The 17,187-nt window shown below is 39.9% G+C and overlaps 1 protein-coding gene across 4 annotated transcripts in view; it reads left to right on the top strand.

Annotated features, from left to right (window-relative positions):
* Positions 1-13,836, top strand: part of mmut (methylmalonyl CoA mutase) — a 47,988-nt gene extending 34,152 nt beyond the window's left edge. For 3 of the 4 annotated variants that reach the window (XM_059645437.1, XM_048530941.2, XM_048530943.2), the window contains 5 exons: positions 47-162; positions 5,544-5,675; positions 6,252-6,399; positions 11,657-11,824; positions 13,348-13,836. In XM_059645437.1, the coding sequence (XP_059501420.1) occupies positions 47-162; positions 5,544-5,675; positions 6,252-6,399; positions 11,657-11,824; positions 13,348-13,476 (693 nt within the window). In that variant the 3' untranslated portion in view covers positions 13,477-13,836. Of the gene's footprint in view, positions 1-46; positions 163-5,543; positions 5,676-6,251; positions 6,400-11,636; positions 11,825-13,347 lie in introns of those variants that run through there. The other variant, XM_048530942.2, reaches the window with a different exon arrangement.
* Positions 13,837-17,187: the final 3,351 nt, after the last annotated feature.

Here is a 17,187-nt window from a genome sequence, read left to right as displayed (position 1 = left end):
TCAGTAAATATTGTGCTTGATTCAAAGAATACTGTTCTTTAACTAGTTAAAAGCATCCAGAAATGAAGCAACAGTAGCAGAATGTCTTGATGCCATCACTGAATGTGCACGCTCAGGAGAGAAAAACTTGCTGGCTCTTGCGGTAGATGCTGCACGTGCAAGGTAAAGCAGAGCTCGTTTTTACCAAAACTGAATAGATTTGGTGTATTGCCACTTTATAGACTTGCAAATTTGATCATTTCCACAAACCAGATGACTGAAGGGCATTAGTGGCTTGAAATTTTGGAGATGAATTTCCCATTATGCAAAGTAATGTGCTTCTCATTCTTTTAGGTAAGTGTGCTAGTGAGTGTTTCTTTTTGCCCTCCTTATGATTTTAGACTTTTGTTTTTTGTCTCTGTGAATTTGCGGACAGAATTTACTATATCACTCAATTAAAGTAATCTGGCCTATAGAAGAAAGTAACAGACTTTCGTTTAGTTGTATTCCGTATTTTACAAACAAAAATGACTGGTCTTCAGTTTATCTGAACTTGAATGTGATATCAGTTGCTCCATCTGCCTAAAACTGGAAGGGGAGAGTGAGTGTTCGGGAGGGTGCAAAGCATCAGCAATCAGCACACACCAGACAAAAGACACTTTTGCAGCTTAATGATTTTAGAAGAACGGGAAATCAACACATTAGCACACTGAGCTAGATAGTAGTTTGGCCTGATGGGGCAGTCGGGAAACTGAGTGTTCAGCAGTAGTGACCTGCACTATGTTTGTAGAACTAGCAATTGCACTTGCTGTGCACCTACATAAATTCACCCATAAAATTGTTTATGCTGTTTTTAAAAGGAGTATCAATGATCCCTTTTTAAGTACTGTTGGCTAACGCTTCACTAGCAAGGAATATAAAAATTGAAAATAATGGTTTGTTTAAATATTTGAAAAGGCAAAGAGAGGTCAATGTGAACTTCGGCCCTCTACAGAATGAATCTGGGGAGATGATTATGGGGAGAAAGGAAATAGCAGAGTTAAACAGATATTTTTCATCACCCTTTGAATGCTAGATGCTTTGAACGCACTATCGATACTAAAAAATAGGGGGACGGAAATGAGTGCCATCACTATTATTAGAAAGTAGTATTAGACAAACTAATGGGCTAAAGGCAGGTAATTCTCCTAAATCTGATAGAGTGCATCCTAGGATCCTAATGCATTGGTTGCAATTTTACCTGGATTCTGTAGATATACCATACGACTAGAATACTGTAAGTGTGACAGTTTTCAAAGATGGAGGGAGGCAAAAAGCCGCATAACATTTATTGTTTTAAAATATATTAGAATCAAACATTGTGCAAGTAATAGCAGAACATTAGATAAGACTTTACAAATCAATCAGTCACCTTGGCTATATGAAGGAGAAGTTGTGTCTTTTTAAGGATATTTTTAAGGAAGTCTCAAGTGGATAGAGGGGAACCAGTAGAGCTGATCTATTTGGATTATGGAAAGCATTTGAAAATTACTCCACAAAAGGCAGAATCATAAGTCAAGAGCCCATCGTGTTGGAGGTAGTATTTTGGCATTAATAGGCATGAAATGGTAAGTGGGGGTTAGGAGTTCTTTTTTCAGGTTGGCCACTTATGACCATTTTGGAGAGGAGAACTAAGGAACAGTGACATTTAAATGGAGAAAAGCTGCAACACAAAGAGACTTCGAATTACATGTGCACACAACACAAAAAGCTGGCATGCTGGTGCAGCAGGTAATCAGAAAGGGCCGTTGGCCCTTACTTCAAGTGGATTGGAGTATGAGATCGTACTGCAACTTTATAAGGTGTTATTGAGACCACATCTGAAGTACTGTCAGCAGTTTTGGTCCCCTTATCGAAGAAAAATTATTTAATTGGAAACTGCTCACAGAAGGTTCACTCAGATGATCCCTGGTATGGAGGGATTGTTTTATGAGCAAAGGTTAAACAGGTTGGGATTCTACTCATTGGAATTTAGAGGAATGGGAGGTGATCTCCTTGAATGAAGAAAGAAATGCTTCACTCATGGAATGAGGGTGTCTTTGGGTAGGCATCGTTTATTGCCTGTCCCTTACTGCCCAGAGGACAGTTCAGAGTCAGCCACACATTGCTATGGATCTGGAGTTATATGTAGGTCAGACCAGGTAGGCAGTTTCCTTCCCGAAAGGACGTTAGTGAACCAGATGGGTTTTTCTGTCAATCCACAATGGATTCACAGTTATCATTAGATTCTTAATTATAGGTACTTATTGAATTCAAGTTCCACCACCTGCCGTGGCAGGATTCAAACCTGGGTCCCCGGAATGTTACCTGGGTGTTTGGATTAACAGTAAATCTTTAGAACATAAATGAATCTGCTTCAAATTCTTAATTTTTATGAGTAAATATAACCCAAGTATTGGGATTTGGAATTTGGATAGAATAAGCGAAAAATGGTCAGTGAAGACCATTTGTGATTTTTTAAAATAATTTGAATGAAGGAGTGGAAGGGTGGATTAGTAAGTTCGCGGACAATACGAAGGTGGGTCGAGTTGTGGATAGTGCAGAGGGCTGTTCTAGGTTACAAAGGGACATTGATAGGATGCAGAGCTGGGCTGAGAAGTGGCAAATGGAGTTTAACCCTGAAAAGTGTGAGGTGATTCATTTTGGAAGGACAAACTTGAAAGCAGAATACAGGGTTAATGGAAAGATTATTGGCAGTGTGGAGGAGCAGAGGGACCTTGAGGTTCATGTCCACAGTTCCCTGAAAGCTGCCACCCTGGTGGATAGAGTTGTTAAGAAGATGTATGGTGTGTTAGCTTTCATTAATAGAGGGATTGAGTTCAAGAGCCGTGAAGTTATGCGCCAGCTGTACAAAAGCCTAGTTCGGTCACATCTAGAGTATTGTGTCCTGTTCTGGTCACCTCATTACAGGAAAGATATGGAAATGTTGGAAAAGGTGCAGAGGAAATTTACCAGGATGTTGCCTAGAATGGAGGGGCGGTCTTACGAGGAAAGGTTGAGAGAGCTGGGGCTTTTCTCTTTAGAATGATGAAGGATGAGAGGGACTTGATAGAGATGTACAAAATGATCAGAGGTATAGATAGAATAGACAGCCAAAGACTTTTTCCTAGGGTGGAGGTAGCTATCAGGAGGGGGCATTGTTTTAAAGTGAGTGGAGGTAGATATAGTAGAGATGTCAGAGGTAGATTCTTTACTCCGAGAGTGGTCGGGATGTGGAATGCATTGCCAGAGAGGGTAGTGGAGTCAGCCTTGTTAGGGGCATAATGGATGATAGTATAAGGTAGAGGTGGAGGTTAGGTAGACCTTAGGATTAGGGTAAAAGTTCGGCACGACATTGTGGGCTGAAGGGCCTGTACTGTGCTGTACTGTTCTATGTTCTATGAAGAAGACTGTTAGAGAGACTTTATTAGAAGGCTACGGCAGTGACCAGTACTGCAAGATGGAGCCCTGCATGTGCATTTTTTTTTAAACTCGACCTTTATAGAACTAAGGTCAATAATTGGTGTTTAATTAACACATAGCCCATTAACTAAGGTTGATGGGGAACATACTTGACACAGGATACATGTAATATTGTCAGATTCAATAAACTGCAACCTAAATCTTGCTGTTTATCTTTTCTGTTTAGATCACCAACCCTTTGGCTGATTTTAGTTCAATTTCCCCTCTTCTGTTGTCTTATTCTTTGCACTCTTAAGACATTTGAATCTGTTTACTCCATAACTAGTGAGAGCACCATGTAGAACATATATCAAGAGCTGCATTTTTGTAATAGTGATGGGTGCAACTGTACACGTGCAGTGATAATGGCACCCACTTTAAGTGACAGCACTGTCTCCTTAGCTTGTAACATCCGTGCTGTTATTAAAATTTGTTTCTGTATAAACATAGATGAACTGTTATCAGTTCGAAGAAAGGAGCTTACTCCCTCCTTCTCGAAGGCAATTGGAAATGTGCAACATTGTTAGCAATTGAATGATGAACTGAGAAATCCACTGCCTGCTGAAGACTGAGTGTGTGGCATTCAAGTCAAATGACCCAGACCTTTTACAGGAAATCATGATAAAACCTCCGAGGCAATTAGAGATGCCAAAAGGCAGTACCAGACCAAGTTCGAGGCCCAAACTAACCACATGGACACCCACCACCTTTGGCAAGGCCTACACAATATAATGGAATGTAAAAGGAAGCAGAACAAAACAACGGATGAACACTCACACAGACACTCACACTCTATTTTGTTCAAAAAACGCACAATCTGTAGATAATCAACATGGTGTTTTATAAAGTCCTACTTTAGAAATCTGACTCCAAATCAAAACAAACAGATTCTAAATGGACCCCACACCTAACATGCATTGTCTAACCTAAGATGTCACCTCTTCTTTGATAAACCTTTACTTATCTCTGGACAGAAGTTCAGGGATCGCATATTAATGAATCAACCTACATCTCCTTTCTAATCCATTAAAGATTTAACAGCATCTTAGATTTGTTTAATTCACATCAGTGTATGACTGTCTTATCTTTTACTTAGATATTCTGTGTCTTTTTGCTTCCTGTCACAAGCACTTGAAGGAGAAGGACTCCACAAAAGCTTGTGATTTCAAATAAACCTGTTGCAGTATAACCTGGTGTTGTATGGTTTTTAACCTTGCCCACCCCAGTCCAACTCCAACACCACCTCTTCAGGAAGAAAGGAGGAGGATGCGCTGTTATCTACATCAATTGAGTTGAGGTTGAGTGGGTATAGAGTGTAAAGTTCCAAGGAGTGATGATAATGAACAATCTATCCTGGACATCCCAAGTAGAGGCAACGGTGAAGAAGGCACAGCAATGCCTGTTCCTCAGGAGGCCTAGGAAATTTGGCACGTCCATAAGAAGCCACCCCAACCTTTACATATGCACCATTGAAAGCATTCTATCTGGGGGCATTGCAGCAACTGCTCTGCCCAGGACCATAAGAAATTACAGAAAGTTGTGTTCGCAGCCCAGACCATCGTGAAAGCCAACCCTCCCAAACAGGGACTCTATCTGCACCTTCCGTTGCTGTGGAAAAACTGCCAACATCATCAAAGACCCCTCCTTAAACAAGTTCAAAAACCGATTTCTTCCCTGCCGTTATTAGACTGCTGAATGGACCTCTCGAACTTCAAATCTAATATTGATCTTGCTTGTGGGCCTTGCTCTGCCTAAATACTGTATGAACTGTATGCCCTTGTGTATTATGAGCTGCCCATACTGCACACAAATGACACTTTTCACTGTACCTGGGTACATGTGACAATAATAAATCAAATAAAGAATTAATATGATATCAAAAAATGCTTTGCCAATTCTATTCCCTGGGGATGTATTATTGTAAATATTAATTGTGATTGTTGATTATAGGAAGTAAAAGCTATGTCATATAAAGCTCAAGCACCAATTTTGGTTATATATTTCTTTTGACTCGATTTCTGTCTTTATTTAATTTAAAAGAAATTATTTGTACTTTTTTACTATGTATTAACCCACTTATTTAGGTGTACAGTTGGAGAAATTACAGATGCAATGAAAAAGGTATTTGGTGAACATCGAGCAAGTGATCGTATGGTGACTGGTGCATATCGACAAGAATTTGGTGATAATGAAGAAATGTCATTGGCAATAAACCGGTGAGCTAAAAATGAAATTGTTAAGGTTTATGCGTTTTCTGACATATTTAAAACTAATGTGATATATTTTTGTTATTTTAATGATTTAGAGGTTAATTTTATTGGACTGGTATTTTTCAGCAAATATGTAATCATTGCTCGATTTTGAATTATTTAATGTATAACGGTTAACATATGCAACCGTCAATAAATTTATTAAACTGTTATTTTACATCTCCGTCCTGGTTGTACAAATGTTATGTCCCCTTGTCCTTGATTTCCCACTAGCTCAAAAAAATTGTCTTCTCCATTGATATGTTTGAAATCCTCGGATCTTCAAATAACATCCAAAACAAATCTTAAACCACTCTTGTACATTTATGTAATTTCTCATCATAATGTAACTCTTGGAGTCCTGGTAACAATCTAGTGAATTTACACTGAACTTTTCCCAAGCCTAGTTAACTAATGTAAATGTTTCAAGTAACGTGTATTCTCAGTATCTTAAAGATATTCACACCAGGATCAAAATTGTCATTTGAAGTTTGTCCGTTGTTGACTGGTCAACTGTCATGGCATTGATGCTTTCATATTTAGCATCGAAAGATTTGCAAAGAATGAAGGCCGTCGTCCTCGTCTGCTTGTTGCTAAAATGGGTCAAGATGGGCACGACAGAGGAGCAAAAGTTATTGCAACAGGATTTGCTGATCTTGGCTTTGATGTGGATATAGGACCACTATTTCAGGTAGTTTGACAATACTATTCTAATTTGAAGAAGAAACTCATTTAAATAAACTGTGATTTGGTGCTTATAAAGGAAACAATTTTACAATCCCTGTAATGCTGGAGCACTTGTTTTGGCAATTATGTATTAGCAAGCAGGTTTGAAATCAAACGTTGAAGTAAATCAGGACATTGGTGAGGTGACCTTCAGAATACTTCTGGCCACCCTTCTGTAGTAAGGATATTGTTAAACTTGAGAGGATGCAGAAAAGATTTTCAAGCATTTTGCAGGACCTGGAGGTTTTGTTTTATTAGGAAAGGCTCACTGAGCCTTCTTTCCCTGGAGCGTCGGAGGTTTAGGGGTGCCCGTATAGATGTTTATAAAATCATGAGGGACGTGGATAAAGTGAATAGCTAAGGTCTTTCCTTGGGTAGGTGAGTCCAAAACTAGAGGGAATAGGTTTAACATGATAATGGAAAGGAAGGACCTGCAAACGTTGTTGCATTTTTTTGGAATGAGCTGCCGGAGGAGGTGGTAGAAGCTGGTGCAATTACAACATTTAAGAGGCATCTGGACGGGTATATGCATAGGAAGGGTTTAGAGGGATTATGGACTCAATGCTGGCAAATGGCACTAGGTCGGAACTGAGTTGGACAGAATGGTCTTTCCTTGTGCTGTTTGACTCTAGCCTGTTGGTTTATGCCACTCTCTAATAAAATAACATGTTTTAGGACAAAGAAGCAAGTTCATTGCACCACGTTTACTCCACTTTGCTCGGGAAAAGCAAAAGAAGAAACTTGGTTCCATTTGGATGAAGTTCTGATAATGATTGATAGGCACATGTTATGCTGTTTCAGTTTGCTTTTCTCAAGCCATTAAAGTTTAATTCTATCTTAATTTCTCCCAAGAAGTCATCCTTCTCAGTTTGTCTACATCGACTAGCTAACTAATGAGTATAAGCAAAAACAGATTTTCTGAATTGTATCCTTTGTGAAAATTGCAGTCTCAATGTTAGTTCATTATTATCCTTTAAGATACAGTGCTTGCTATTACCAAGTGTCAATAAATGTTAAGGACAATAATTCCGCATGATTGCTTGGAAAAATTAATACTAAAATTTATATGAACGCAGCTTTCCATTTTGATTAATTCCTGATTTTGTGTCGTGTGTTGTATGCTGAGTATATCAAATTCCTTGATTATGATTCATTTTGTCTCTGGATGGCAATATGGAAGAAATGTCTGAGTCACAACATATAACACTAGCCCTTGTTTAATTTTCCAATTGTTAACTTAGGTGTAAGAAACAATTGTATTCAAGCAAAATTGAGTCCAGATAGAATTCAGATGGGATCCTGTTCTTACATAGAACATAGAACATTAAAGCACAGTATAGGCCCTTTGGCCCTCAATGTTGTGCCGACCTGTCATGCCGATCTCAAGCCTATCTAACCTACACTATTCCGTGTACGTCCATATGCTTATCCAATGATAACTTAAATGTACCTAAAGTTGGCAAATCTACTACCGTTGCAGGCAAAGTGTTCCATTCCCTTACTACTCTCTGAGTAAAGAAACTACCTCTGACATCTGTCCTATATCTTTCACCCTTCAATTTAAAGCTATGCTCCCTCATGCTTGCTGTCACTATCCTAGGAAAAAGGCTCTCCCTATCCACCCTATCTAACCCTCTGATTATTTTATATGTTTCAATTAAGTCACCTCTCAACCTTCTTCTCTCTAATGAAAACAGCCTCAAGTCCCTCAGCCTTTCTTCGTAAGACCTTCCCTCCATACCAGGCAACATCCTAGTAAATCTCCTCTGCACCCTTTCCAACGCGTCCACATCCTTCTTATAATGCGGTGACCAGAACTGTACACAATACTCCAAGTGCGGCTGCACCAGAGTTTTGTACAACTTCACCATAACCTCTTGGTTCCGGAACTCGATCCCTCTATTAATAAAAGCTAAAACACTATATGCCTTCTTAACAGCCCTGTCAACCTGGGTGGCAACTTTCAAAGATCTGTGTACATGAACACCGAGATCTCTCTGCTCATCTACACTACTAAGAATCTTACCGTTAGCCCAGTACTTTGCCTTCCGGTTACTCCTACCAAAGTGCATCACCTCACACTTGTCTGCATTAAACTCCATTTGCCACCTCTCAGCCCAGCTCTGCAGCTTATCTATGTCTCTCTGCAACCTACAGCATCCTTCGTCACTATCCACAACTCCACCGACCTTAGTGTCATCTGCACATTTACTGACCCATCCTTCTACGCCCTCATCCATGAGGGGACAGTCAGCTCAAAATTACCAGGAAATTAAATGGGTTTCCGAATAACTCACCGATGGACTAGAACAAATTATTCATTCTTTAAGACAGAAGAAAATACTGATCATGTAGTAGGTAATTCGATGAGAGTTCAGTGAGATCAGATGCCATTTGACCAACTTATTTATAATTGTGCCACAAGTGTAATGAAGTCAGAAGTCATACAGTATACTCCAACAGGTTTATTTGGAATCACACCCGAGCTTTCAGAATGCAGCCCCTTCATCAAGTGCAGTGAGACAGCTGGATACACAGACACAGTTTATAGGCAAAAAGATCAAAAGGTGAGCGGAGTGTCAGATGATAGGTCTCTGCAGGTGACTGAGAGTGTTAGATGGCGCGTAATGTGTTTATAAAGTCGATGTCAGTGCTGTGCCATCATAACAATCAGGCAGAGCCGTAGGAATATACAGAAGGTGGCTGCTCAGGTTAGACCCTAAATTGTAGGTGTGAGGCTTTGTTTGGAACCTGTCTCAGAGTTTTAACCTGGAATCATGCTGGTTCTATTCCAAAAGCTGGGATTTATAAGATGCCACGCTGACTGATTGTGACTACAAATTGTCTGTTTTTTTTTGAACAAGATAGAATGTATCTGCAAATAAACAAACATCTTGGATGAAATAATTCATTCATGTTTGGGGAGAGGGGGTGTGTGTGTGTCAGAGAGAGTGAGAGACAGTCCCACTGTACAAACTAATTTGAGGTAGAGAGATCATAACAATTTATAAAGGTGATGCTGTCAAAACAGAACAGTAAGAAAGATTTTGCAGATACAAAACAGTGTGGTGTGGTCACTTGTGGTGCGACATGAACCCAAGATCACGGTCAAGGCTATGGAACCTGGCTATCAGTCTCTGCCGGGCGATTCTGCTTTGTTGTGTATCTTGGAGTCCATTTACCCAAAGATCGGAGGCTGAATGTCCTTGACCACTGCAGCATAAAAGATATACAGCATTTGCCATGTCACATGAGTATCTGCCGTGAACATGGTGGCTGGTATTCTGACGTGAGATGGTAGTATCCAAGTCTATGATCTAGTGCGTCTTGCAGAGGTTGCCATGGCAGGGTTGTGTGGTGTTGTGGCCGATTTGGTGTCCTAAAGGCTGGGTTGTTTGCTGTGAATGATGGTCTGTTCAAGCTTTGGCGGTTGTTTGAAGCTGAGAATCAGAGGTGTGGAGAAGATCTTGGTGAGATGCTTATCGATGTCAATGTCAAGTTGAAGGCTGTGAAGAATGTGGTGTAGTTTCTTTGCTCCAGGGAAATACTGGATGACGAAAGGTACTATGTTGGTCGTGTCTGGTGTCTGTCTTCTGAGGAGGTCATTACAGTTTTGTTGCTGTGGCACGCTGGAACTGGCGATCGATGAGTTGAGCATTGTATTCTGCTCTTATGAGGGTGTCCTTTGAAACCTTCAGGTGTCCATTGCATTCCTCCACCATCTGAGTGGATTTTTTGTATGTGCAGGGCCTGTCCATCGGGAATGGCTTCTTTAATGTTTAGGGTAGAAGTCAGAGAAGTACAGTGAGGCTTGGGCTTGATAACCTCTGCAAGACATATCAGATCACAGACGTGGATACTACCATCACACATGGGAACACCACACACCATGTTTATGGCAGATACTCGCGTGACTGGGCCAGTGTTGTCTATCTCATGCTGCAGACAAGGATGCCCCAAGGCTCCTTATATTAGCAACGTGCAGACAGCACAACAACATATGAAAGGACACTGCAACAATCGCCAGAAAGGAATATTCCCTCCCAGTTGGGGAACACTTCAGTTAGCAAGAGCATTCAGCCTCCTATCTTTGGGTAAACATCCTCCAAGTTGGACTCTTGAGGTACACAACAACGCAAAATCGCCAAGCAGAAACTGATAGCGCAAGTTTCATACCTACGAAGAAGGCCTCAGCTGTGATCTTGGGTTCATGTCACACTACAGGTGACCCTACCGCACTGTTCCGTCTCTGTAAAATCTTCCTTACTTTCCTGTTTTGACAGCATCACCTTGATAAATCATTATGATCTCTCTACCTTAGTTTGCAGTTTTTTGAATTACTTATTACTGTCTATCCCTCACATGCGCGTGCGCTCTCTCTCTCGTGCGCACAAACGCTGTCACTGGCACAGCACTGTTGCTGTCTCACACTCACACACATGTTTTCTCTTACTTGATCGCTCTCCCTCTCGCATGTGGGCATATATATGGAGGTGAGTCATTTCATCCAAGATGTTTGTTTATTTGCTGATACGTTCTAATTATTGTTTAAAAAAAAACATTTGTCGTCACAGTCATTCAGTGTGGCATCTTACAAATTCCAGCTTTTGGAATAAATCCAGCCTGATTCCAGGTTAAAACTCAGACAGATTCTGAACAAATGCTTCACACCTACAATTCACTGCCTGACCTAAGATGTCACCTTTTGTATATTCCTGCTCAGCCTAATTGTTATGACAGCACAGCACTGACATTGACTTTGACTTTATAGATACTTTTTACACACCATCTAACACTCTGCAGGTGACCAAGAAACGCTCATCTGATGGTCTACTCACTCTAATTGTATGATCTTATGATCTCTCTGCCTATAAACTCTGTGTCTGTGTTCCCTCCTGTTTCACTGAACCTTATGACGGGATTGCGCTCTGAAAGCTTGTTTGTGTGATTCCAAATAAACTTGTTGGACTATAACCTGGTGTCATGTGACCTCTGACTTTATCCACCCCAGTCCAACACCAGCACCTCCGTATCACAAGTGTTACGACAGATTAGAAAGTAGCCAGGAGGAAATTAATTGGTAAGATTGTCTGTCTGCTTTTTGTTTTAAAATAGAGAATGGAAATATTAACGTGGTGAAATGTATACATCTTGAATATTAATTAAAGAAGATTATAATGTCTCATTGGACTTCTACCAAAGAAGTTCTGTTTTACTTTTAGACTCCTCGAGAAGTGGCTCAACAAGCAGTAGATGCGGACGTTCACTGTGTGGGTGTCAGTTCTTTGGCTGCTGGGCACAAAACCCTTGTGCCAGAACTGATTAAAGAACTCTATGATCTTCGGCGCCCTGATATTTTGGTCATTTGCGGTGGTGTGATTCCTCCCCAGGTATTTAAGACATAATTTCAGAGTCTTTCTTGTGCTGTGTATATGTATACGTTTTCTGATCTGAAGTTATTACATACATCTGGCGTAGGTAGGATTTGAACCCATGTCTCTGGTTTAGAAGTAGATACACAAGCATTGCACTTAAAGAGCCCTCTATAAAGATACATAAGTTAATGTTAAGTGGATGCTTCATTAACCGCACTGCTTTTATCAGGAATGTGTTACAGCGTGGCAATTGGAGTAGAAATGTCCAATGTATAATAATTTTGCTTGTAATAGTATATTAATGATTCGGACATGAGTAAATAGAAGAGAAAACAGGTCTGAAAACAGTTGTAATGTAAAACATACTAATATAATAATTTATCTCTGCCATTGAAATGCAGTGATTATTAATTTGAATTAATATCCTATAACAGGAAGAACAGCCTGGTCACCCTCTTTTATGTTTTTATCTATTTTTCTCTGGTTCACTTTGATTTAGCTACCATGAGCAAAACTGAAGCTTTGGCATATTTGATAATGCTTTGAGACCTTCTGAATAGACAGTAAGGAAAAAATAAATGTACATTGAGTATACTTCAGCACTTCCTGATGATATCTTATGCAGCACTTTTATGCAGGAACAGAAAACTAATTAAGGGATATATTTGAGTTAGCAGGATAAGTACATGCACTTCTCATGTATGGTAAAATCTCTTGTTTTTCATTTTCCAAATATGCATAAGATAAATGGCAATAGTTTGGTGATCCACATTAGGGAGCAGGAGAAATTGGGAATCAATGACAGAGAACATGGGTGGATTAGTGGAGAGGGCAAACAACAAGCAGGTTCAGCAGTTCAATGTGAGAAACCTGGGCAATGAAAACATAACAAATGGTAAAAGTATTAACTTTGTTTGTGGGAATACAAATAGAGGTACAAGGCCAGTTAATAAAACTCTGCAAATTTCTAATTGAGAGTTTCATTAAGCATGATCAAATGATCTGAAATCTGCACCACCATGGGTGGTGGTGGAATGGTTTGCAGGAAATATAACATGAAAAATGGGCCACCATCTTAAATATGCACCTTCTTACTTTGAGCTTATGCCCTTCTGTCTTAGATTCTCCCACAATGGTAGACAGCCTCTCGACCTACCCTGTCAAGCTCTCCAGGAATTTTAAATGCATCAACAAGTGTTCTCTCGTTCATTCTTTTAAACTCTAATGAGTGCAGGTCCACCTATTCACCCTCTATGTCATCTAGTCTTTCCCTCTTCTAAGCAATGAAGTTGTCTTTTCGTTCCTCTAAACTGCAAGTTCCATTTTCTTATTTTCAACACAGTCTCCAGTTATAGTGTATTATAATTTGAAATATCCTATACAAGGGAGAGGACATAATTCTGCATATCCACAGTGAAAAGTCTTCAATCAGAACATGTTCAAATTCAGAATTGTCAATTTCAAAATTGGGTTTGGGTGACAGATTCATGTCTCAAACAAAAGATGATGGTGCTAACACTTTTTTTTAATTCCTCTAGGATTATGACATTTTGTACAAGGCAGGTGTTTGCAGCATCTTTGGTCCAGGTACCAGAATTCCAATTGCAGCACTACAGGTGCTTGATGACATTGAAAGAAATTTAGTCAAAAGGCAGCAATCAATGTGAATGTCATCTCGGATGCCAACAAATACTTTTTACTTTAGAGATATGCTATGCTTTCTGTGCGAGGCAAATGAATTACAATTTTTTTTTGACTTCTTTACTTTCTAGGAAAGTTTGTAGACTATCAATATATTGTATCTATCTTGGTTCACTTACTGGAGTAATCTATGATCCTGTATTCAAACTTTTGCAAAGGCCGTAACAACATTTTGTGTAAATGCTAAACTTATAACTAAGTATACCTCAGTTAAATGCCTAATGTTGAAATGACTTTGGAGTACAATTGCATTTGCTTGATTCATGATTGTGAATAGTTTGTTCCATGACCTGTGGAGAAAAATAAATGAAAATATTTTTGTGTAATTTTTCTACGTGTTCTATATTCTTACTATGTGTTTAATATTATCTTTAACAGAAACTTAAGGAAAAATGAGTAGTCGGATTTTTGATGAAAGATGATACTGTTGGGAGTGGTGACCTAAATTCGGGAAACCGTTTGGAAATGGCTCGGTTAAATATTAGGAGTAATATAGACAAGACGTTACAGTGGTGTGGTGAACAGATTCCCTAACAGTAACCAAGTAGAACAGGGTATCAAACTAAAAGTAATGGAAGCTGTCGAAAGGGTAGAGTGATTATCATGGGGGCTTTTAATTTGAATTGAACTGAATTAGCTTTGTTGTCACATGAGACCATAAGATATAGGAGTGGAAGTAAGGCCATTCGGCCCATCGAGTTATCTCTGATACTCAAATGAGTACAGTGAAAAGTTTACAATTCACCACTTATGGCGCCATCTTTGGTACAAAGATGCCTATGTACAAATTCTTGGGGGGGGGAAATTAGAATTTTTTTTAATAAGTCCAGCATTGCAGATTGTGCATGTAAACTAGAAAGTAGAGAAATAAAATGTTCAGAATAATGGCCCTTCCAACTGAGTCCACACTGGTATCTAGCAGCCTTGATGAGGAATTCATACCTTTTTTTGAGATTGTTTGTTAGAACAGTATATTTTGGCAGAAAACTGAGACTAGGCTATACTGGACCTAGTATTGACCAATGAGACAATGAATTAATGACCTTAGTGAAGGCTCCCCAAGGTAGCAATGATCATAATATAATTGAATTTTGCATATTGTTTGAGAAGGAGACAAGAATGAGTCTATAACTCATGCTGTAAAGCCAAATAATTATGAGAGCATGAAAGCAGCGTTAGGAAAATTGCACTGGCAACTTAGCCTAAAGGATGGATCAGTAGAGACACAGTGGCAGACATTTAAGGGAATATTTCAGAATGCAATGAAGGGTGGCAGGTCAAAAGATTGGACAGAATATAAAAATTAGCAAAGGATGACTAAAAGATTTAAAAAATGGTAACATTACTGAGAAAGATTGCTGCTGAAAGTCTATATTTTTAGTTATTTAAAATGCAAGAGTTAACAAAATGATTAGTCCATTGGAAAATGATTAAGGAAGTAATAATAACGAGATGACAGTTGAATTGAACTGTTGATTTTTTGCATTGATCGTACTACAAGATAAGGATAAAGTCATCATAGTCCTACCAGATCTTAGAGCTGCTCCCTTATTAGAGAGCGACAACTAGTGGTGGTTTAATCTGAGCATCACCATGCTTCGGGTAATGGGATAGGTTGAGAAGGAGAATCCTTCGATCACCTCAGCCAGAGCAGGAATTGAATCCACGTTGTTAGTGCCACAGTGGATTGCAAACCAGCCAACTAGCCTCAACAAAGTGATAGACCATGATTGCACGAGGCATCTGAAGGAGATATTTGGGCCCAATCTTAAATGTGACTCTCCTGTGCAGTGTTAAACTTAAATTTCTAACTCCTGCCCGAAGGTGCATAGTAACGTGGGGCACAGCAGATCACTTGACCTTTTGCAGCGTTGGAGCCAAGCTCCCTTGAACTGCCCATGGTCCCTGATGTTCACAACCACCTGTCCACGCTGCCTTCATCAATCAGGATCTTCTCTTATTGCTTTCTCTGGGGAAATGCACTTCCCTTAAGACCATAAGACATAGGAGTGGAAGTAAGGCCATTCGGCCCATCGAGTTCACTCTGCCATTTAATCATGGCTGATGGGCATTTCAACTCCACTTCCCTGCACTCTCCCTGTAGCCCTTGATTCCTTGTGAGATCAAGAATTTATCAATCTCTGCCTTGAAGACATTTAACGCCCCGGCCTCTGCTGCGCTCCGTGGCAATGAATTCCACAGGCCCACAACTCTCTGGCTGAAGAAATGTCTCCCCATTTCCATTTTAAATTTACCCCCTCTAACTCTAAGGCTGTGCCCACGGGTCCTAGTCTCCCCGCCTAACGGAAACAACTTCCTAGCGTCAACCCTTTCTAAGCCATACATTATCTTGTAAGTTTCTCTTCGATCTCCCCTCAACCTTCCAAACTCTAATGAATACAATCCCAGGATCCTTAGCCGTTCATTGTAAGTTAAACCTACCATTCCAGAGATCATCCATGTGAATCTCAGCTGGACACGCTTCAGCTGCAGTATGTCCTTCCTGAAGTGTGGGGCCCAAAATTGGACACAGTATTCCAAATGGGGCCTAACTAGAGCTTTATAAAGTCTCAGAAGCATATCACTGCTTTTATATTGCAATTCTCTTGAGATAAATGACAACATTATATTTGGTTTCTTAATCACAGACTCTACCTGCAAGTTAACCTTTAGAGAATCCTGGACCAACACTCCCAGATCCCTTTATACTTCTGCTTTACGAATCTTCTCACCATTTAGAAAATAGTCCAGTCCTTAAGGCACTAGTCTGATCACTGCTGGGATACTACAAACAGTTTTGGTCCCCTTATGTCAAAATATATTGGAGGCAGCTCCCAGAAGGTTCACCAGGTTGATCCCATGTAAAGAGGAACCGTCTCATAAGAACAAGCTGTATATGTTGGGCTCATGGACTTAGCAAAATGAAAAATGACTCTGTTGAAACATACAAGATTCTTAGAGGTCTTGGTAGGAAAGATGCAGAAACATTATTTCCCCACATGAAAAAGTCTAGGACTAGAGGGTACAGAATAAAAAGTCTGTCTGTTTAAGACAGAGACGAGGAGGAACTTCTGCCTGATAGTAGGGAATCTGTGATGTTCTTTACCACAGAGAGCTGTAGAGGCTGGGTGGTTAAATATATTCAAGGATGAGATATATTTTTAATCAGTAAGGGCTTCGAGGATTATGGAAGAAAAGACAGGGGAGTGAAATTGAGCATTCTGAAATCAACCATGATCATTGAATGAAAAGACCTGATGGGCTGAATATCCTAGGTATTATGGTCCATTGTGCTAAAAATCACATGATGTGTGTGCTTATTTACAAATCAGTAAAAGGCTGACATGATGCTTGTAACTGCAAACCTTGTACGTTTAAGTTATTTCGATTACACCTCAAACCAGATTTGATTCTGCCCTTAGGTAACACAGTGTGGAGCTGGAGAAACACAGAAGGCCAGGCAGCAACAGAGGAGCAGGAAAGATGACCTTTCGGTTGGGGACCCTTCTTCAGAAATGGGCCCATGACATGAAACATCAGCTTTCCTGCTCCTCTGATGCTGCTGGCCTGCTGTGTTCCTCCACCTCCACACTGTTATTTCAGGCTCCAGCATCGGCTGTTCTTACTATCTCTTTGATTCTGCCCTTGATTTCAAGGCTGCTCAAAAAGTACTGGAG

Source organism: Stegostoma tigrinum, chromosome 4 (genome assembly GCF_030684315.1).
Source record: "Stegostoma tigrinum isolate sSteTig4 chromosome 4, sSteTig4.hap1, whole genome shotgun sequence".
Classification (NCBI taxonomy): Eukaryota; Metazoa; Chordata; class Chondrichthyes; order Orectolobiformes; family Stegostomatidae; genus Stegostoma; species Stegostoma tigrinum.
Note: the sequence above shows the minus strand (reverse complement) of the source record. Positions and strands in the feature narration are given on the sequence as shown.